At 44.8% G+C, this 22071-nt stretch overlaps 1 protein-coding gene across 2 annotated transcripts in view; it reads left to right on the top strand.

The window, feature by feature from the left end:
- trim9 (tripartite motif containing 9) overlaps positions 1-22071 on the top strand; it is a 157134-nt gene that overhangs the window by 71249 nt on the left and 63814 nt on the right. For both annotated transcript variants that reach the window (XM_086003164.1, XM_086003163.1), the window contains exons 2-3: positions 3399-3494; positions 4740-4862. In XM_086003164.1, the coding sequence (XP_085859290.1) occupies positions 3399-3494; positions 4740-4862 (219 nt within the window). The remainder of the gene's footprint in view (positions 1-3398; positions 3495-4739; positions 4863-22071) is intronic.

Raw genomic sequence — 22071 nt, 5'->3', positions numbered from 1 at the left:
TCTCCCAGTTAGCGGTCCATTGCTGTATCCGTCAGGTCACATGCCATCTATAAAAGGAGACGCCAGTACATCTCCCCCATGACCCGGGCCAAACAGCATGAACGCGCGTGTCGCTTTGCGAGGATAGTGAGCTTCCCCATGGTGCAGGGCGCCATTGACTGCATGCATGTGGCATTGCGGGCACCGCATGAAAATGCAGGGGTTTTCTGAAACCGCAAGGGCTACCACTCCTTTAAATGTGCAGTTGGTCTGTGACCGCAGTTGGTCTGTGACCACAGACAGCTGATATTCGCCGTCAATGCCCGATATCCTGGCAGCAGCCACGATGCTTTCATCCTGTGCCAGACCTTTTCCAGGCACCGCATCAGCCAAATGGTTGGCTCCTCGGGGACAAGGATTATCCACTCTGCACCTGGCTGACACCGCTCCATAACCCCAACACCGCTGCCGAGTTGCTGTATAATGAGAGCCATATCTCTACCAGGCACATAATTGAGCAGACGATCGGCGTGCTCAAGCAACGGTTCCACTGTCTGGACCACTCTGGAGGAGCCCTGTAGTACTCTCCTGAGCGAGTCTCCCTCTTCATAGTTGTGTGCTGCATGCTTCATAATCTGGCAATGCTGAGGACCCAGCCAATGCCACCAGGAATTGGTGCACCACTGGAGGAGGAGGATCAGCAGCAGCACAGACTGGAGGGAAGCTGCTAATGTTGAAACTGCAAGGACCATCAGTCAATGGCTGATAACAAGCCGCTTCTAGGCCCCAACCCAGAAGATGGCTTCTGGCATGGAGAACAACATGATGGAAAGCAACCCGCAACCCCTATAGCTGGCCTAGGCAGCAATGATTCCAAAGGCCAAACATGTACATTTTGAATACAACAACTTTTACTTAAACTGTTATTTATTCAAGACAAAATAATAGAAACAAACCCAACAAATCATGAATTAACCTAACTTTTGTTTAGTGTTTTGGCCATTATCTCCAGCTTGTGAGAACCAGTTATCAGACGAACCTCGGCCTTTAATAAAAACATTCCCAACATTTCTTGAGACCACCTACTTTTTGCCCTTCGAGGGTGATCGCCATCTCTTGTGCACTTTCCCCCACCCCACCCCCCCAGCTCCTCCGTAATAGGGCCCAGTGGCTGCAGTAAGGCTGGTGGAAGGCTGCTGAATGTCAGATCCTGAGATTGCAGATGCCCTTGAAGGATGCCCTCGACCAGCTCTGGGCCTGGAGGCCCCGGCTGCAGACTGCACCAACTTTGCATGGGCGGCAACAGTCTGGGCTACAGGCGGTGGCAAGTGCAATGGGGAAGTGACAGTGGTGAGAGCAGGAATGCTGTCATCCTGAGAGGACAGCCCCTCCCTGCTCGACTGACACACTGGCACTCCCACGGGGCAGCACCTCCGCATCCGGAGCAATCTGCTGGAGCACAGATTGCTGGCCTGCTGCGGAGCCGTGAGAGCCCCGGGGCAATGTGGCCGAACCAGCGACGATGGCAGCAGTCAGTGCTTGCGTTGCCTCAATCTGAGACTGCATGAGAACAGCCTGAGATTGGATCGCAGCAGCCAGTGACTGAATTGCAGCACTAAGCAGTTGCGTTGCATCCGCCTGCGCTGCAGCGGAGTTCTCCACACACCTTGCCAGTCCATCAATGCTTTCGGGCACCCTTCCCTCTGCACCCATGAGCTGGGTGTTCATTTCCGCAATGAACCGCTCCTCCTCTGCGTCCAGTGCAGCAGGACTCGCTGGCCTACTCTCCCTCCGGGGAGAAGGCCCCCGAGCTTCCCTACCCCCATGGAGTTGCTGCAGCCCACTGGGTCCCGAAGCTTCACCCTTTTCAGACCCCCGCTCCCCTCCAGGGATGACGTGGTCCCAGTGTGGGCATGGGCTCCCTTGGGAGACGCTGGTGCTGAGGCTTCGGCTTCCTCTTTCTCCTCGCCTGCGGCATTACTCCCACTGGCTGGTTGAGGGCCTGTCTCCTCAACTGGTTGTTCACCATCTGAAAGCAGGGAGGTACAAGAGTGGCTTTAGCGTCGGGACAAGTTGGCAGTAAGGGAGCAAGGACTGGAGACATTTATTAAGTTGGATTTGAAAGTGTAAAAGGCTGGTGTTGTGAAGGACAAGTGGAATGAGAGGAGAGAAACCTCCCGAAGGAGGTCGACCCCTCTAGCGGCCACGGGACCGATCACCTGGCTTGTGACAATCCTGTGGACGCGCGCCTCCAGATCGCTGAGGGTTTGCAGCTGAGGCAGCCCTCCACCCGTCCATTGCTACTGCCGCCAATTAGTTTGGCTTGCAAGAAAAAGGATGGCGTCTGAGTAAATATGCAGCCATGTGCTTGCCTGATGTGTCTTCCATAGTTGAACAGCCCTTGAAACACACATGCACCTTGCATACATTGAGATGGCCATAGGTCTTGGATGAGTGTTGGGCATTGGGTTTTTACACCCTCTGGCCATAGTGAGGTTGAGATGGAGGGATGGAGAGGTATTAAAAAGCAGCCACTCACCCTGACCACCCGAGTGAGGCCGTTGAACTTTTTCCGACATTGTGTGTGGGTCCTGGGCACCATGCTCCTGGAGGAGATGTGCTGAGCCATCTCCCTCCACACTCTTCTATAGTCATGGGGCAATGGCCTCCTGCCACTCTGGGTAGAGTATTGATCTTCGGCACTCTACTGCGCCAACCAGAGCCACCAAGACCTGGTCGCTGAAGCGCTGAGCTTGTTCCCTGGCCCCCTCCATTGTTCTTTGCAACAGATTTGAGGTGGAGGTCTGTCCAGGTAGAGATTCAAGGCTGCAATGAGCCGGGTGTGGCTGGAGCGCAAGATTGACCTGCCCCTTTAAGAACTGGACGGCGTCAGTATGTCTGTGTTCCATCGCTAACTGACATCACCTGCGCTGCGCCCGCGCTCTGAGTTAGTGCCTCGCTCCTCGGCCTTTGCGCATTAAGACAGGTGTGTAGCGCCTGATTTAGCGCTCCAATCACCTCCAGGAGCGATAGAAGCCAAGTTTGTCGTTGGAGGTGATAATTTGCGGCAGGCGCTAAACTTTGGTGCCTGGTCGATAATTGCGCCCCAAATGGGGCAATACCGAATTTCTCCCCCCAAGTTTGCATTATTTTGGCTTTCATGGTATAAAAATGTACTTAATCTAAAATATTTGAAAGGGACTGCTGATATTTACATTTAGGGAGGATTAGATCACTGCTGCTTTGCACTATAAAAAATGTCAGCAAAGAAAGTGGACTATAGTATGACCATTAAAGCATGAGTTGGTAAACATCCTGTTTAAGATTTACCTACAGTTACATTTAAGCAAGGTTGTCTACCCTGTAGAATGTAAATTCTTGATTTGCCATAGCTGACTGGTATATTTGTGTATTTTTAGAATCAGCTCTCTCAAGCATTGAATGGATTGTCAGAGAAAGCAAAAGATGCCAAAGAATTCTTGGCACTGCTGAGGAATATGGTGCAGCAAGTCCAGGTATGAATTTTATGCTTTGAATTAATATTTGATTTGACTGCGACTAAATTCACTTTTTAATGTGGGTTACGTTTTTATCAATTCATTTAGTGTCCTCTTGAATTAATATATTTGATTTTTATGCAAAATCATTTCCATCAATCCTGTACCCTGTTTGGACCACTTCAGCAGATCACTCTTTCCCCTTTTAAAAAAATTTTTTCTCTGCATTCAGCCTATGTGCACATCAATGCAATTGCACTAAAACACATGGAAGGAATGAAACTATTTTTGAACTGTGTGCGTGCATTTAAAGGGCTACAATCTTTTACTGTATAAGGTTATTCTACAGTGCTTATAACAAGCTCTACTTTTGTGTTTCTTTCTTTCCCATTTGCTACTTGATGGTTTTTCTTTTCATTTCTATATTGTTTCACTTCTTCTGTTTCCTCCAAATCTTTCACTCTTTAGCCCCCTCCCACTTCATGATACTCATTCCTCTCCTATTTTACATGCAGCGATCCCAGCCTTGCCTGATGCTCACAAACTGGTGTATTCTCGCTACTTTGAGAGTGAAAGCAAAAAAGTAGAAAGTGAAACGGGTATTTACTGCAATAGATCAAAGCAGAGTGACAGGATCAGGAAGGCCTTTTTGTAGATTCCTGTATTTGGGTCAAAAAGTCTAACGTGCAGGAATCCCCAAAACAGTTGCTCCACTTTGGGTCACCTGGAGGCAAGAGTTTGCTAAAAATATTCAAAAGCATTCAGATCTGTCTGTGCACTAATTATCTGTTAAACTGGAAACAGTCCATTTTTACACAGACACAACACAAATAACAGTCACTTAACCATTTGCATTACTTTTGTGAAATATTTGTGATCAAGATCTCCACAAAATTGAGTAAATGTGGAACATGTTCCACATTTAAAGGTTTCTCAAAGGAAAACTAAATCCTTCTGGATTTGAATGTTCCTTCTTGCCACTTATGGGCTGCTGTATTGTGGCTTGTGCCCATTTGCAGATATAATTGGTTTTGGATTTCCAGAAAAAATTCTACCTTAAAGTAAACATTTAACACTGAAATATTTGACCTTATTATGATTCAGGATAATTTGGGGGCATATTCATTTGTAGATGAATGAAGGATGTCAGCTTTCACATTTCTGGTATGAATCCATATACCAGTTGGTCAATTGATGTTTTACTTTGTTTATGTTCAGCAGCTCTGTCTGTGGTTTGTTTTATTTTCTTCTTTTTGTATTCAGGAAAACAGTGTTGAATTTGAAGCTTGTCTTGTTGCCCAGTGTGATGCTCTCATTGAAGCATTGAACAGAAGGAGGGGGCAGTTGCTTTCACGGGTGACCAAAGAACATGAACATAAACTTAAGGTTGGTCCTGGCTCTTCAGTGTTCCAAACCTCCTATTCTGACAATATTGTCATATTAATACCAGTGTAGTATCAGAAAAAATTACTGTCAATGTGGATATCGTGTTGCATCAATGCCATTTGTTATGACCCATTTAATTTGTGACTTAAAATTTCTCTCTGCTACCGTCATCAGTGACAGACTTGTAAATTCCTATACTTCACTCTGCTACTATTACTTTTGTATGACGAAAAGCATATAATGGGATGTCTAGTTTGGCTCTCCATTCAATGACCTCCTCAGATGCCGAGTGGAGAAATGGGGTGCATCCCACAAAAGATCTTAGTGGGCTGGTTAATGTGATCTGTTCCATGTTCTGGGACTTACGGCCACAGTCGCACTTCGGGTCGTCTCTCATCTTCCACTTGTGGAGCAGGAGGCCGCATCGTCCATGCCCTGTGCAGATTTGGTGGAGCGCTGTTCACTGTCTTCAAGGGAGGTAGAAGCCAGGGACCTCTGCTGTTGGGTCAGTGATGAGGTTTTGTTTCTTTATGTTGCACGCAGCCCAAGATTCCATCCATCTGAATAGTGGGTTTTTACCAGCTGCATGAATATTGGCAGCTATTTCCCAGAATGGTTGGCGTGATTTTCAGCACTTCTGTGGTGGGTTTTTCAAGTCTTCGTGAATGGGAAGGCCAATGTCGCTCTTGCTTTTCCATCTCACGGAAGGTGGCGTTGCGGCGAATGGCAGGCGGGGCAATGTGGGACAGCACCAGGAGCCACTCCATTGCACTTCCATGACCTTTGTGTGGCGGCTGCAGGACCATGAAGCAAAGCATTATTCTGCAGCAGAGTAGACTAGGGCCACTATCGCGGTGCAAAATGTTCTGATTGTGCTCCCCCATGACGTTCCTGCGAGTTTACGGACCAGGTTCATCCTGGTTTTTACTTTTGGCCAGTGTTGGTGAGATGAGGCCGATAGGTGAGAGTCCTGTCCAAGGTGACTCTCAGGTATTTTGGGTGGGGTTCGTGGGTAAGCCACCCTCCCCAGAAGGAAACATTGAGTTCTTTCCCGGTGGCATTGTTCAGATGGAATGCCGACACAACTGTCTCTGGATTGGGGTGGAGGCGCCAGGTCCGGAAGTAGCATTCTAGTAGGTCCAGGTCGCTTGTGAGCATTCTACTTGCTTCCTATAATGTTTATGCTTGCATCACTCTGCTGTTGTTGTGTAGCTCAAAATGCTTTCTTCAGATACAACTAAAGTTTGGAAAGACAATGGGTCGCATATTCAGATGCCTACGGGTGTGCATGCGTTGTGTACACACCCGTAGAGACATCAGAAATGCTAGTTTCAGGCATGTGCTGAAAACAGGTATTTCAGACGCCTGCCCTGGAGAAGGGCCTCCGCGGGGGGAGAGTGCCTCTTTCTGGAGAACCGCCACCTGCAGAAAACCCTTAGAAATCTTACGCCTGGTAAAAGCAGGCATAAAACCTGCTTTTACCAGCATAAGAGTTGAAAAAAAGTAAAAAAAAAAAAATTAAAAAAAATTCACTCATTTACCATTTCAAAATACTTTTTAAAAAAAGGTAAGTTTATTTTTAGCCCCGTAAAAAAACTAACTTTTTTCAAAAAATTAAATTTTTGTTTAAAATATTTATTTATTGTAATTTCAACTCATTTTAAAAATGTGATGGTTTTTTAAATTTATTTAATGTTTTAGTGTTTTTGGGGTGATCTCCATTCTTACACTTGACAGATACACCTGTCAAATATATGAAAGGAGATTCCCTTCTCCTATTGGCTCCCCATGGCCCACGTGATCCCATGGACGCTTGCGAACTGCATGTGCCTCTGGGATACTGTAGTGTATGTGCTTTAAGTCAGAACTACTTTTTACAGCTCCTGTATACTGTAGTACCGGCAGTGACCACACCGGTATATAAGATGTGCGCATGCCTCTGTACCCCAGTCTAGAGATTGCCCTCCTCCAGTAAAGACCTGTTATTTGTTTATGTACAGCATCCGTGCAATTATTTATCCACTGAACCACGGATCTAACAGTGGCGACGAGTGTTGATGCGAATCTACCTGCAACATTAAAAAAAAAAATATATATATATACTCGAGTCCAGGAACACTGGCGTCGACCGCGAGCAACCGCCCAGCAGTCAGGCAGAGATCCAACTTCGCTGGGGAGGCTGTGGAGAGCCGGGCTTGGTTCCCCAGCCAACGAGCAGTAAGAGACCGACGACGGGTCCAGAGCAGACCCTTCCCGAGCAGCGGCAGCTGGAGCCGACCGACGGCAGAGAGAGCGAGCCAGGCAGCGTCGACGGGGTAAGAAAGAGGGTGAAGAGAGCAGGGCGCAGCCGGGGGTTGATCACCGAGCGGCGTCGAGGAACAATACTGCAAACCGGAGAGAGGGTAAGAAACAGCCGGGTTCTAGACTGAGCGGTGTCGACAAATATCAAGAGAAGAACGCGCTGAGCACAGCCAGGGATCACGGGCTGATCAAGGTCCGTGGGGCGAAGCAAGGGGAGACGCCATTGAGCCGCGGAGAAGCAGGGAGAGCGCGGGAGGCGTCGTTGAGCCACGGAGAAGGAAGAGCGCGGGATACGCCATTTTGCGAAGCCGCAGCGGAGAAGACAGGCGAGCGCGGGAAGGAAGGAAAGCGCGGGAGATGCCATTTTGTGCCAGCGGAGAAGAAGGGGAGGCGCCATTGGTGATAATTAACGCACAACCAAGGATGCCGAAGAGTGGCAGTATCTCTACGTTCGACAATGAAGTCGAACATTGGGCGATATATGTGGAACGTATTGAGGTGTACTGCAGGGCAAATGAAGTGCCAGATGCTAATAAAGCACTGGTTCTGTTAAATTCCGTGGGTGCAAAAACTTATGGGCTACTGCGAAATCTAAACCCCAGAGAAGCCGGTAAACAAGAATTTTGAAAGCATAGTAGAAATCCTACAGGGCCACTTAAACCCCACACCGCTGCTGATAGCAGAACGATTTAAGTTCCATAAAAGGAACCAACATAAAGACGAAAGCAATGCGGAGTACCTAACGGAACTGCGCAAGCTATCGAAATACTGCCAGTTTGGAGCGGGACTAGCAGACACGTTAAGGGACAAGTTTGTGTGTGGGCTACAAAGTGAAGGAACCCAGAAACGGCTTCTAGCAGAAAAGGACCTTACGCTGGACAAAGCTTTCAGTATGGCAGTATCACACGAAGCAGCCGCAAGGGGCGCTGCAGAGATACAATGGAGACCGCAAGAATATGGCACCAACGAAATGACCTATGGAACAGGGAAGTGCTATCGCTGCGGCAGAACAACACATGACCAGAAAGATTATTGGTTCAAGGACCAAGTGTGCAGACAGTGTGGGAAAGCAGGACACATAGCAAGAGTCTGCAGGTCTGGGAAGAAAACCAACAGTAAGAAATCTCCACGGGAGAAGTACAAAAAGGTACACCAGGTGATGGACAGTGGTTCAGACGAACAGAAAAGTGACAGACTCCGGAAGCAAGGAGCTGGGTTGTCTGAAACTACATAATGTAACCGAAATGGAGGATCACCAGACTATCTGGGTTACACTCAAGATAGACGGAGTCCAAGTGGAAATGGAATTGGACACAGGGTCAGCTCTAACAGTCATAAATCAAAGAGACTACAAGCGGCTATTTTCACACATACCCTTGAAAGCTACAGAGATTGTCTTGAAGACGTATACGGGGCAAAAAGTCTACCCCAAAGGAAAAATAAGGGTGAAAGTGACATATAAAGGTCAGGAAATACCCAAAATGGATATATATGTATTGCCAAATGGAGGACCACCACTGCTAGGACGTGAGTGGATCCGGAAGATACATTTAGATTGGCATTCCATACAGGCACTGAAGGTGGAGGCCAAAAAGGATGAGGACGTCACACCTGGACGACTGTCAAAAATGCTAACTGACGCAAAAGAAGTGTTCCAGGAGGGACTAGGAACACTAAAAGGAATAACAGCAACAATTAAAATAGAGGAAAATGCAAGCCCAAAGTTTCTGAAGGCCAGACCAATGCCTTATGCGATCAGAGCAGCGGTTGAAGCAGAACTGGAAGGGTTGGAACGTTCGGGAGTACTGTCCAAAGTGGACTGGAGCGAGTGGGCTACACCCATCGTTCCTGTAATGAAGAGGTCGTTGAGTAATACACCTGGGGAACCAAAGAAGGTCCGCATCTGTGGGGATTTTAAGGTGACCGTGAACCCAGTCCTTCACACGGTGCAATATCCGCTTCCACGAATTGAGGATATTTTCGCCTTGCTATCTGGTGGTAAACGCGTCACCAAAATTGATCTAGCCCAGGCGTACTTGTAAATGGAGGTAGAAGACGCTTTGAAACATTACCTTACGATCAACACCCATAAAGGTCTCTATCAATACAACCGGCTGGTGTCTGGCGTAGCCTCGGCTCCGGCTATCTGGCAAAGGGCGATGGATCAGGTCCTGCAAGGGATTCCAGGGACCCAGTGTTATTTGGACGACATCTTGGTCACGGGCGAAAATGACGGTGATCACCTCGCTAACTTGGAGAAGGTGCTCGCCAGATTAAAGGAATATGGGCTAATCGCCACAAGTGCGAGTTTTTACAGAAACAGATCTCTTATTGCGGCCACGTCATCGATGAAGAGGGGTTACATAAGTCCCCTGGCAAGATTGAGGCAGTAGTCAAGGCTCCAGCACCGGAAAATGTGTCACAACTGAGGTCGTTCCTCGGGCTGGTAAACTATTGCCACAAGTTCTTACCAAATTTGTCTACGGTATTACACCCACTGAACACCCTACTGCAAACAGGGGTACCATGGAAGTGGGATGACGAACGTAGACGAGCTTTCCAGAAGTGTAAAGAATTGATCACATCAAAAGAGGTGTTGGCCCATTTCAACCCAGCACTACCAATTCGTTTGGCATGTGATGCATCACCCTACGGCATTGGAGCGGTGCTGTCGCACAAATTCCCAGACTGGTTGGAGAGGCCAGTGGCCTTTGCGTCTCGGTCACTAACCTCAGCCGAGCGCAACTACGCCCAGATTGACAGGGAGGCCCTCAGCCTAGTATGGGGAGTAAAAAAGTTCAACCACTATCTGCATGGACAGAAGTTCACCTTGCTGACTGACCACCAACCACTTGTCTCCATCTTTAATCCTAAGAAGGGCGTGCCAGTAATGACTGCACAGCGGTTACAAAGATGGTCCCTGTTTCTCGGGGCGAATCAATATGAAATAGGATACAAAGGCACGAGACAGCATGGGAACGCTGATGGGCTATCGCGCCTGCCACTGCCTACTGTGGAGGAAGCACCAGCAGTGGACCCTATCGAGATATTTTATTCGTCGATAATTGAACGATTGCCAGTAACAAACGCGGCTATAGAGGAGGAGACCCGCAATGATCCGACGCTGTCACTGGTATATGAATTGATGGTGAGGGGATGGCCAACACATGGCGACTCCCTGTTGCCAGCATTCTCATCCAGAAGAGAACAGCTGTCAGTATGCCAGGGGACAGTGATGTGTGGATCCAGAGTGGTGATTCCACCCAAGTTAAGGGAGAGTGTGCTAAATGAGCTACATGAAGGTCATCTGGGGGGGGAGTGAAAATGAAAAGCCTAGCTAGGGCTTGTGTGGTGGCTGGGAATTGATCAAATCGAAGACCTAACTAAGAGCTGCTTAGGATGCCAGAAGGTCCAAAATGCACCACCACATGCCCCTCTACACCCATGGGAGTGGCCCTCCTCTCCATGGCAACGGGTGCACATTGATTTTGCTGGTCCATTCATGGACTCAATGTTCTTAATAGCAGTGGATGCTCATTCAAAGTGGCCTGAGGTGATAAAGATGTCTTCAACCACTACAGCGAAAACGATTGCAGTCCTACGGACCATATTTGCCAGAAACTGGTTGCCAGAGCAGATCTGCTCTGATAATGGACCACAGTTCATGTCCGACGAGTTCCAAAAATTCATGAAAAGGAATGGGGTAAGGCATTACACATCCGCCCCGTATCATCCAGCCACCAATGGATTGGCTGAGAGGTTCGTACAAACCTTTAAGAAGGTGATAAAGGCCATGTGCGACGAGGAAATTCCACTACAGCATAAGATGGACGATTTCTTAGCCTACCGAAACTCGACACATGCAGTTACCAACCAGACCCCGGCCATGATGTTCTTTAACCGAAGGTTGAGATCTCGTCTGGACTTGCTCAGACCAAATGTGTGAAGAAATGTTGAGGACAAACAATTCCAGCACATCAACGAGAAGCCGACAAGGAGCTTCAATGTAGGGCAACCAGTCTTGGCCCAGGACTATCGAACAGAGACGTGGCAACCCGGAACGATATGTACAAGGCAGGGGCCATTAATGTACACAGTGGATGTAGGGGAGAACATTGTGAGGAGACGCCACGTCGATCAGATCTTAGCATCACAGGAATGCGTCAACCCCATGTCTCGAGTACCTGGGGATGAACCCGACATACCGGTAGCATCTACTTCAGACCCAGCAGCAGTGGAACCCGATGAACTACCCGATGAAAAGGGGTCAGAATAGCCTCTGCACCAAGAACAAGAACCTCCAGAAAGGCGCTATCCCGAAAGGGTCAGGAAGCCGCCCCAAAGACTGAATCTATAAATGGACTTTTGTTATTGAATGTACATGTAAAAATGTAATTATTATTTGAATATTAAGGGGGTATTATTAATCTAAAAATGGAGGAATTGTAGTGTATGTGCTTTAAGTCAGAACTACTTTTTACAGCTCCTGTATACTGTAGTACCGGCAGTGACCACACCGGTATATAAGCTGTGCGCATGCCTCTGTACCCCAGTCTAGAGATTACCCTCCTCCAGTAAAGACCTGTTATTTGTTTATGTACAGCATCCGTGTAATTATTTATCCACTGAACCACAGATCTAACAGATACGTGGGCCCTGCACATTTTGAGTTTGGAGAGGCCCAGGAACAGAAGTATACATACCTCTGGAGCCCTCGGGTAAGTTCGTAGATTTTTTCCAGATCGGAGGCCTTCGCACGCAGGAAGCCTCCAATCGGAAAATACGGGCCAATGTCCCAGATTTTGTGGTCACTGGTGAACGAATGGTGCTAACTGTTCCTTACAGTTGCACTTGCCCATAGACTTTCTGTGGACTTTTGGAAAGTGACTTGTGGTAATTCGAGAGCCAAAACAGTGCCATGTTCACTACAGGGGATCTGGGACCTGTGTGAACCGGGCAAGCAACAGTGTATCTCAATCAATTAGATTGAAGAATCCTTACTGAGACATGTAGTCTAAAGCAGGAAGTGTAGGGATGTTAAGAAAGGAAAAAGCAAGATGGGATTACGAGAGAGATAAGAAAAAGTAAAAAAATTAAATTTCCAACAATTAAAAAGTGTTGTCTCATTCCTTCAGATTTTAAAGTTAATTTTCAGTGGCAGAAAGGTTGTTTGGCAGTAATTAAGACTTATCACGCCATTAAAAATTCACTTACACTGGAATGGACTAGCCCTAACTTTTTCTGTCGTGTTTAGTGTGAATCTATCACGCAAGTACTACAAATTTATGCCCTTCCATGTATTTGAATGTCTAGTCTCTCTGCGAGGTACTGTTATAGCAAAGCTTCTGGAGGAGCAGGGCAACTTGGACATCAACTTCCTAATTTCCACGTTTAACTGCGCATGCATGGACGGTAGAAGTTGCTGTCCTATTTACTCTAACGGTGAGCGCTGATAACTTCCCCGTTATTTCTACTGCAAAATACAAGCCATTATCTATAATTGCTGTGGTGGGCAATTTCCATTCCACTTGAATCTAATTTGAAAATTTCCTATGACCATGCTATGCTAGACTGAGATTCTGGTAGCAATACTACATACACTGATGTATTGCAATTACTAATGTGGTTAATAAAGTGTCGAAACACACTAATTGGAACATTTGCTTACTTAATCATGTTTGTATGTTTGAAATAGTGACTGATACATACACTCATGCTAAATCTGATCTAACAAATGCTGGGGTTAAGATTTTGCTTCTGTATTATAATTAGTTGCAGCCTGGGAGCTGTAATCATTGTTGCACTCAGAATTCGCATGCTGCCAAAGAAATAAAATGAGAAATATTTATCACTACTTATTGTCTAGCTGAGATAAACAGATTCTTGAAAATGTCTGATCTCTGCATAATGCATTTTTCTATAATTTTGTTAATCTGAGCAGAATTTTTATCTCTTGCTTTGACTTAACAGCTGATGTTGCTACAGAAATACGTAGGAAGAGTTTTATTTTTCCAAATTTTTTTAAAAATTGCGTGGCTCAATTTTTTTAAAACCTGGGTTTCCATTCATGGAAGAGTCTCTTGAAATCTGCTGCTTATAGTTTTAGGCACATGGCTGAAAGATTGATTTTTTTTTTGTGTGGCTATTTTAGCACCGGTGTAAAGGTACTTTTTCGTTTACTCTACAGGCCAGTCAGTTTAACCTTTGGTAGTGGGGAAGCTTTTGGAAACATTTTAGAAGGCTTCAAGGGGATATAGACAGGCTAAGTGAGTGGGCAAGAACATGGCAAATAGAATATAATGTGGAGAAATGTGAATTTATCCACTTTGGTAGGAAAAATAGAAAAGCAGAGTATATTTTAAATGGCGAGAGATTGGGTAATGTTGGTGTCCTTGTACACAAATTGCTGAAAGTTAACATGCAGGCACAGCAAGCAATTAGGAAAGCAAATGGCATGTTGGCCTTCTTACAAGACAAGAGGATTTGAGTATAAGAGTAAAGACATCTTACTGTAATTATATAGGGCCCTGGTGAGACCACATTTGGAGTAGTGTGTACAGTTTTGGTCTCCTTGCCTAAGGAAGGATATACTAGTCATAGAGGGAGTGTAATGAAGGTTTACCCGACTGGTTTCTGGGATGGGGGATTGTCCTGAGGACAGATTGAGTAGACTAGACCGATATTCTCTGGAGTTTAGAAGAATGAGAGGTGATCTCGTTAAAACTAAAAACTTCTTACAGGGCTTGACAGGGTCGATGCAGGAAGGATGTTTCCCCTGGCTGCAGAGTCTAGAACCAGGGGTCATAGTCTCAGAATAAGGGGTTGGCCAATTAGGACTGATGAGAAATTTCTTCACTCAGAGGGTGGTGAACCTTTGGAATTCTCTACCCCAGAGGGCTGCGGAGGCTCAGTCATTGAGTCTCTTCAAGACAGAGATCGATAGATTTTTGAATATTAAGGGAATCGAGGGATATGGGGATACCTGTAGTTGAGGAAAGTGGAGATGAGGATGAAGATCAGCCATGATCTTATTGAATGGCGGAGCAGGCTCGAAGGGCCAAATTGCCTACTCCTGCTCCTATTTCTTATGTTATTTTCCTGCTTTCCCCAGTATAGTTAATCCAAAGGACACAGTCTGGCATAGATTGGAGTTCAAGGTCTCCTTTGACTCAGTTAAAGAATACTTGAGAAAAGTGAAGCCTGATCCTAGCACCTTGGCCAAGAGGTGCTGCAAATGGCCATAGAATAACCACCCACTCCATGGCAGTCTGCAGTTCAGTCATGCAGCACTACATAGATGTGAGTTGTGAACTCGTCCATAGCTGCCCGCAAACTGTATAGGTTGTGTGGCACAAACTCGAATGATTCCATGAAGTGCACATTTTATATTACCAAAGAACCTTCGTCGGCAGGCCCTGTGAGATCTGAATTCCTGCGCACAGCAGCTGAAGGTGCTTAAATCTAAGTTGCTGTCGAACCCTGGTACATTGAGTCAAATCTCCTTATTACAAAACTATGGTGTTTGACGATCTTATAAAAAAATTATGTTTATCTTCTCTCATTGAGGGCTGAGTTTCTCTGCTGACTTACGGAGCTTCTGTTCAGAGCAGGGAAAAAGTTTATTCGAGTGAAGTGTTTGTACTAAGAACATTCCATTGGCTCAGGTTACCTTTTTCACTTGTAATGCTGTTCAATGCAGTGTAGAGTTATTTATGTAATCATAGAATCATTGGTTACAGCACAGAAGGAGGCCATTCGGCCGGTCAAGCCCGTGCCGGCTCTCCCAAGAGTTGAAAGAGGGTAGCTGCACCTTTTTGTTTAACTCTAATGGTGATGACAAAAGGCTCAGATAGCACTTGGTATACTGAGCATTCCTTCATGGAGCTGACACACAATACAGACAAATCTCTGGGCACCCAAACTTGGACAGCAGTTTCCACGATGGTCACATGCTTCTGCGAGGACTGAGTTGACATTTTTTAAGTAGATGACTGAGGAGCATAACTGAATTTCCTGCCTATTATGTGAAATTCTGTGATTTGTTAGCGCAGGTAATTCTCTCCTTATAAATGCTAATAGTTGTTGCATCCTTTGGGTCTTGTTGAGGCAGTGTGAGCTGTCAGATTGATTTTCATTGTTCAGTGAGTGCCTTGCAGCCACACTTTCAAATATCTCCACTGCTTTCCTGTACCCAGTTCTACACAGACTCTTACTGCCTTTCTGGCTTTATTAATGTAAGTAATTGTAGAGAACCTATCCATATTATGCTGTGGCTGCTTTAAAACTATGGAGGACTTCAACCACAATGGCTGGTCCATACAACAGTTCCTCATGCTCATCACTTCTGCATGACCTCAGCCTTGTCACTGGCAAGAATGACACTATTTGCACTGTTTGGAGGTGCAGTACCTGTATACTTAAACCCATATGCCTCAGAAAATCATCATAGAAGTACTGTCTGTCATTTTGGTTTGGACAAGCTTGAATTTCAAAAGCTTTTCATTTTTGTCCCGCTAATGATTTTTCATTTATTGCAACTTTGCTTTGACAGAGCGCAACAGCGTTAGAATCTAAGTAGGCTGTTTGCCTTGTTTCTCTTCAACCAATGTTCTGATTGAGTGACCATTCTCATCAAACCAATCCTAGTGCTGGTGGTTGACGAAGCCAAATTTGTACAATGCTTTGTATACAATGGAGGCAATTCTGTGATGATGGCACAGCACAGCTCCTATGTGTTGTTTGGGCTGTGACAATCTGATTGGCAACAGCAGCTTGGCACAAAATCTTTGTCACATTCTGCTTCACACATAGCTCTGTTGATTCTTATACCCTGCAGGTCATTTTCTGTTTTATGACTACAATGTAAAGGTTGACTTAGGTGCAGTTAGCTGGCCTGGTTAAGAAAATGGCAATGTCTTAAAGCATCTTTGAGCCCCTTCCCAGTGAGCAGTGTGAGCACTATGGCCTCTTACTCATCCAAGAATGGTGTGGAGATGCCGGAGTTGGACTCATCCAAGAATGTTAGCAGACAATAGTGTAGTCTGAAAAATACAACCCCCAACTAGCCAGGTTCTGGGTCCCATTGCAGTAGCACTAGCTTCTAGTGTCACCAAGGCTGCTGCTTCATTACTCTCCATCATTGCAGTGCTTCAATCAGCTTGTCGCCTCCAAGAAAAACGCTTCATAAAAATGGTTGCAAGTGATTTGTGCCAGATCATTTTCATACTTCTGGTCCCTCAGCTTGATCCAATAGTAAGGCAAGTCCATATGGTTAACACAATTTGTAATGCTGTCCATGAATGTTAATAGAAACTGCACTGCATACTGCTATTGCTAGTATCTGCCAGCTACAAGTTAAAGCTCCCCATGCAAAATGGTCAGATTGTACTTGGGCAGTGACCAGCCTCTCCCCAAGTGTGACTGCTTTTGTTTGGCTCTACCTGTGATTTCCTGGCATCAGTGACCATATTAGGAGAAAAGCAATTATCTGTACTATTCAAGTCATGGAACAAACAAATCTAGTTTGCAGTCGAGAAGGAAACTGAATACGGTACTTAGCGTTGGTGTATATAAATCTGCATTTACGCAAGAAGCATCTGATCCAGTAATCCAATAAGAGGCGTTTTATTTATAAAATGTGAACATCCAGATTGTAACACAATTCAGTTGAACACCACTGATGTATAGTAATTCCTATCTCCATATATTCCACACAGTGAAATGCTGTCCATATCTGACCTGGTTTTCCAAATGACAAGCTTTGATTTACAAAGTCAAAGGTAATTGATTTCCCCCCTTTTTTATTTCCACAGATTGATTGCCCCCTCCCCCCACAGGGTAATTCTAATAGTGCGTGTGTGGTATGTTATCTTTACTACAAGTGGTATTCAGAGAGCCACATAAATAAAAATCTGCAGACCAGTCACACATCATGTGTTTGAGAGAACCTGACCTACTTTGTGTGACGTGTTTATTAACGGGAAAAAAATCTAAGTGGAATGTTGAAATGTGTGCTTTCATCAAGGGAATGGCTTTTTTCCAATTTGGGAACTGGTCCAGAATTGTCATGCTTGGAAAATTGCAAAGCTCGCTCTGCTACTTTTATTCCTTTTCAAGAATTCAATACAAATAACAATTATGTAAGCCACAATGGGAATTTATTGCAGGTTTATACTAAATGCATTTTTGATGAACACTATGTACAGTACATTTTTTATAATTCAGTGCTATATTGAACATTTGAATCAAGAAAAATCTGTTCATATACAAGGTAAATAAAAATTCAAACGTGTTTTGGATGTAATATCTTGGAAAACCAGACTTTTTCAACAGTACAAATTCATTATCGACCTTAACAGTTGAATTGGCATCTGGTTTCTTTAATAACTTACAGAAAATTGTCACTAATGAAGCAACAGTGTACTTTTGTGATTTTGCATTTTGAAGCACAGACTATTTAGAAATTCTTCTGCAGCCCCATTAGACTTGGGTATGAAAAACTGATGACTTCAGTGAAGTAGTGGAGGGCAACTATTTCCGGTGCAGCTGAAATGCTGCCTCTAGAGGAGCAGGGGAAGGATGAATAAAATGTCTTCTGATCCAATTTGTAAAAACATATTCCAAATGAAGGCCAGGTTTTCAAAGCTTTTATGTTGAATGGGCAATCTGCTCTTGATCCCTTTCTGTTTTATGGTAGAATCCCACTAAACATAGAAAATGCAGGTCAGGTAGCATCTGTGGAGAGAGAGAGAGAGAGAAGAGAAACTTTGGGTTAATGCAATAAAAACAGAAAATGCTGGAAATACTCAGCCGGTCAGGCAGCATCTGTAGCGAGAGAAACAGAGTTAACGTTTCAGGTCAATGACCATTCGTCAGAACTGGAAAAAGTTGGAGATGTAACCGGTTTTTAAGCAAGTGTAGGGGCAGGGAGAGGTGGGGAGGGGACAAGGGTGGCGCTGTTCTTTGGTGAACCGACCTCTACCTAGCGGAGGCTGAACGCCAACTCTCCGACACCACATCCTTCCTCCCCCTGGACCATGACCCCACTACCGAACATCAAGCCACTTTCTCCCCCCCCCGCCACCCTGCCCCTAAACTTGTTTAAAAACCTATTACATCTTCAACTTTTTGCAGTTCTGACAAAGGCTCATCGACCTGAAACGTTAACTCTGTTTGTGTCTCTTCAGGTGCTGCCTGACCTGAGCATTTCTAGCATTTTCTGTTTTTATTTCAGATTTCCAGCATCCACAGTATTTTGCTATTGGGTTAATGCATCTTTGCTCTAATTATCTATATCTCCAGTATCTGCCAGAATATTCACAGAACCCAGCATTATGTAAGACATTTCCACATTGTACAGTCCATGAAGAGCAAATTCCTCACATCTGAAATAAATCAATCTCTCAGCCCGAGAGAGATTTAATTAAATTTTTGTTCTCTGCTAGTATACTGGATCCACTAGCACGCACTTCTCTCTTGTCCCCTCCGCCGCCTTACTACCTTTCATTGCTCGCCTCTTGGGTACTTTGCATCCGCCCCAACCCATCACTACTCCTTCCAGTGTCCCGAGGCTTGAAACCTCCTCTCTGCCCCCAGCCCCCCCTTTGGATAAGTCAACAGCCACATTCTGTGCCTCTCTCAGCATTGTCCAGAGGTGCCATTGAGGCACCCCTGGCTATTTCTTTACAAACAGCAACCTCTATTGCCCCAGTGTGGAACCCCCCACCACGCACTGCTGGGCTAAATCTTGCCAAACTCCTTCCTGTCCCCTCACTCCTCCACCAATATCTCCTTGAACTCTGCCAGCAGATCAGCAATCACCAGCCCTTTCCATGCTCCTCCAGAATGCCCATTTGCTTGCAAGAAGATCCTTGCAATCCACAATGTTATTGTGGACGATTGCACTGACATCATAGTTTTGACTGAAACTTGGTTTGTGAGTGGCGACACCTTACCCTTTGCTATACTTGGCACCACTTGCTCCATCCAAACCACGGTGGTGAGGATGTGGCCTCATTACTAAATTGCGCTCTCCTCACTCTTCTGACGCCTTCTCCTTGAGCATCTCTCCTTTCAAATGAATATTCAGGCTAAAAGTTCAGGTGGCTGAAATTTGTCATTGCTATATTTTTCCTTTTGTACTGTTACTTATGATTTGTATGGTCTGCAATTTTCTGAAAAGGCATAACTGGCAAGATATGCCAAAATTTCCTGAGAATTTCATCAGCACAAACTATCGGGGCCTGAGGAACGTGCCAAACATGTGCGATATCCCTTAAAGTCCCTGTTTATGCATGAAAAATTTGAAGCCATCATTTACGCATTTTAGGCACACTAGCAGGGAAATTTGCCAGCTAAACAGCCTCCTATACCTCCAATATGGCAGGCAGGATGCATATGTTCATTACGAGCTGCAAGTGTGCCACCCACAATATTGGTATAGGCAAAAATTTGGTGTCCAGGGCCAATTCCCGTTTGAAGCCTCCTGAGGCAGCCAACATCAGATTCAAGACAGCTAGGTCTACATGGCAGCCCTTAACTTATAGGCCGCAACCAGCGCATTACCCTCCCAGCAACTGCTGCTCTCCCGTCTGTGACCCCTTTAACCATTTACCTGGGGGTCGCTTCGGCATTGTGAGCTGCCTGGGGATGCCTAAAATGGGTGCGCTCTAATTTCTATGCCAGAATGTTTATGAAGTCATAAGTTTTACAGTTTTTAATGTAAAACTTATGATGCAATAAAGATGCATTGAGATAGAAAATACATTTATTTCAGTAATTTAAAAAAAAAAAAAAAAATCGGCAAAAAGCACCGAAAATGTGACATTGGGTCCTGATTGCACCTAAACATTTCGGGTGCAAATTTACAGCCCATTCAGAACAGGCAACCCAGGAAATTCACATGAGCTGCACTTTTGCATGGCGGCAGAGCTATATTGAGGAGCAGCTGAAGGTGTTGAAGGAATCGTGGAATCGGCGTAGAAGATTGGAGAAATTCGGGCATAGTGTAAAAATAGGCCTCAGTGACACCCCTGAATTTCCTCTATCTTTTGCACTAAGAATCAACATTACGCTGTACTTGCGCTGTTGTTTAAGCACAGTTTAATTAAAACATTTTTAAATTAGTGTAACGTGGACTTGGGCAGCCCACGTATGCAGAAAATCTCCTGATCAAACTGAGAGGCCTAGGCCTATCTATAATCTGAGTTGAACATCCATTTATTTCACATTGTGCTTTTCTGTCCAATGATTTTTCTATGTAGTTTTCTTTGGTAACCTACAATCATGTACTAAAACAGAGTGACAAAATAGTTTCTAAAAACATGTAAGGTACTGAATTAAATTTTGTTCAGTATGGATTTAATTAGTTGAACCAAAACTAGTTGAAAATGTCACTTTACAAAAGCAATTTTCCTTTTTTCCAAAATCCGCTAGTTTATTTTGCAACCAGTTGATAGTGTATATTTTGAATATCATCTGGCCAAAGGATAACATTTGGAAAAATAATGTCATTAGAATTTAATTTGCCGTTAGAATTTAAATGACAAAATTAAGATTTTGGACAGTTAACAAAACAGATGGCTTGTTTTGTTAGTTTTAAATCCATTTTAACTTGATTCAACTACATTGTAGTAAGACTCTATAAAGATTTACAAGCTTGTGCTCGCACTCAGTTGCTGTAAATACTGGTACCAAAAGTAACGTCACAGTTTACAGCAGCCACACTGCAATCCATATACAGACCTTTTAATGGTAGCTTTAAATTTGTGATGCACTGTTCTGTCTTGGAGATTTTACTAGTTACTGTAACTGCATTCTTTGAGGCTGTAGCAGTCCAGGTTGTTATTTTCATTTAAACAATACTTGGGTGCTTTTGCAGCAGTGTGAAGCACTTTCAGGTGCATATCTAAGTAAAAATAGCAGTACAAGTATGAGCACAACAATGCAAGAAATAGAAAACTAGGTCATTCAGCACCAGACAGCTCCCAAGAGGAGGCATGGAGTCGGCGGCTAAGGAACTGAGTTTGTGGTGAGCACTGAAAACAATGGCTTCAGTCTTCCCAATATTTAGTTGGAGGAAATTTCTGCTCATTCAGTACTGGATGTCTGATTAGCAGTGTGACAGATTAGACACGGTGGAGGGGTCGAGAGAGATGGTGGTGAGGTAGAGCTGGGTGTCATCAGCGTACAGGTGGAACCTGATGTGTTTTCGGACGATGTCACAGAGGGTCAGCATGTAGATGAGATGTAGGAGGGGGCCAAGGATAGATCCTTGGACACCAGAGCTAATGGTGCAAGAGTGGGAAGAGAAGCCATTCTCTGGCTATGACTGGATAGATAAGAATGGAACAAGGCGAGTGCAGTCCCACCCAGCTGGATGACGGAGGAGAGGATGACTCCAGCCTAGAGTAATATGACATTTTAAAAGACTCTAGGTGGCCCTTTGGACCGCCTACACACTTCAGTTAGCTTATTTTTCATTCTTTTTAATGTTGACAGAAGCAATGCTCCTGTTCATAACTTTAAAAATAAGCCACCTGGTTAGTGAAACACTGCATTGAAGAACACAGCTACTTTTTTTGCTAAGCTCCGCATGAGTTGTAGTTGGCAGTGCAACTTGGGTCTGCCAACCAAGAATCACAATTTACAGTTACCAGTCTGAGTATATAACTGCACCATTAATTCGAGGTAAGTAATTTTCAGTGTTGTGCAAAGAACTCCAGTAAGTGGTTTTTGGATGCAATGGTGTTTTGTGACCCAGAAAAAATTATGGTTGTACACAATGCATATTTTAGTCCATCTATATAAAAAAAAAAAAATACATCTAGCACACATTGTCAAAATTGGAGGTCATAAGTGCTTATGTGCAAATTTCTCATACTTCCACCAGATTTGCTCAAATTTCAGA

Source organism: Somniosus microcephalus, chromosome 12 (genome assembly GCF_052327205.1).
Source record: "Somniosus microcephalus isolate GS21.2 chromosome 12, FLI_Smic_1.0, whole genome shotgun sequence".
NCBI classification, from domain to species: domain Eukaryota; kingdom Metazoa; phylum Chordata; class Chondrichthyes; order Squaliformes; family Somniosidae; genus Somniosus; species Somniosus microcephalus.
The sequence above is the reverse complement of the archived record's forward strand: the minus strand, read 5'-3'. Positions and strand labels throughout refer to the sequence as shown.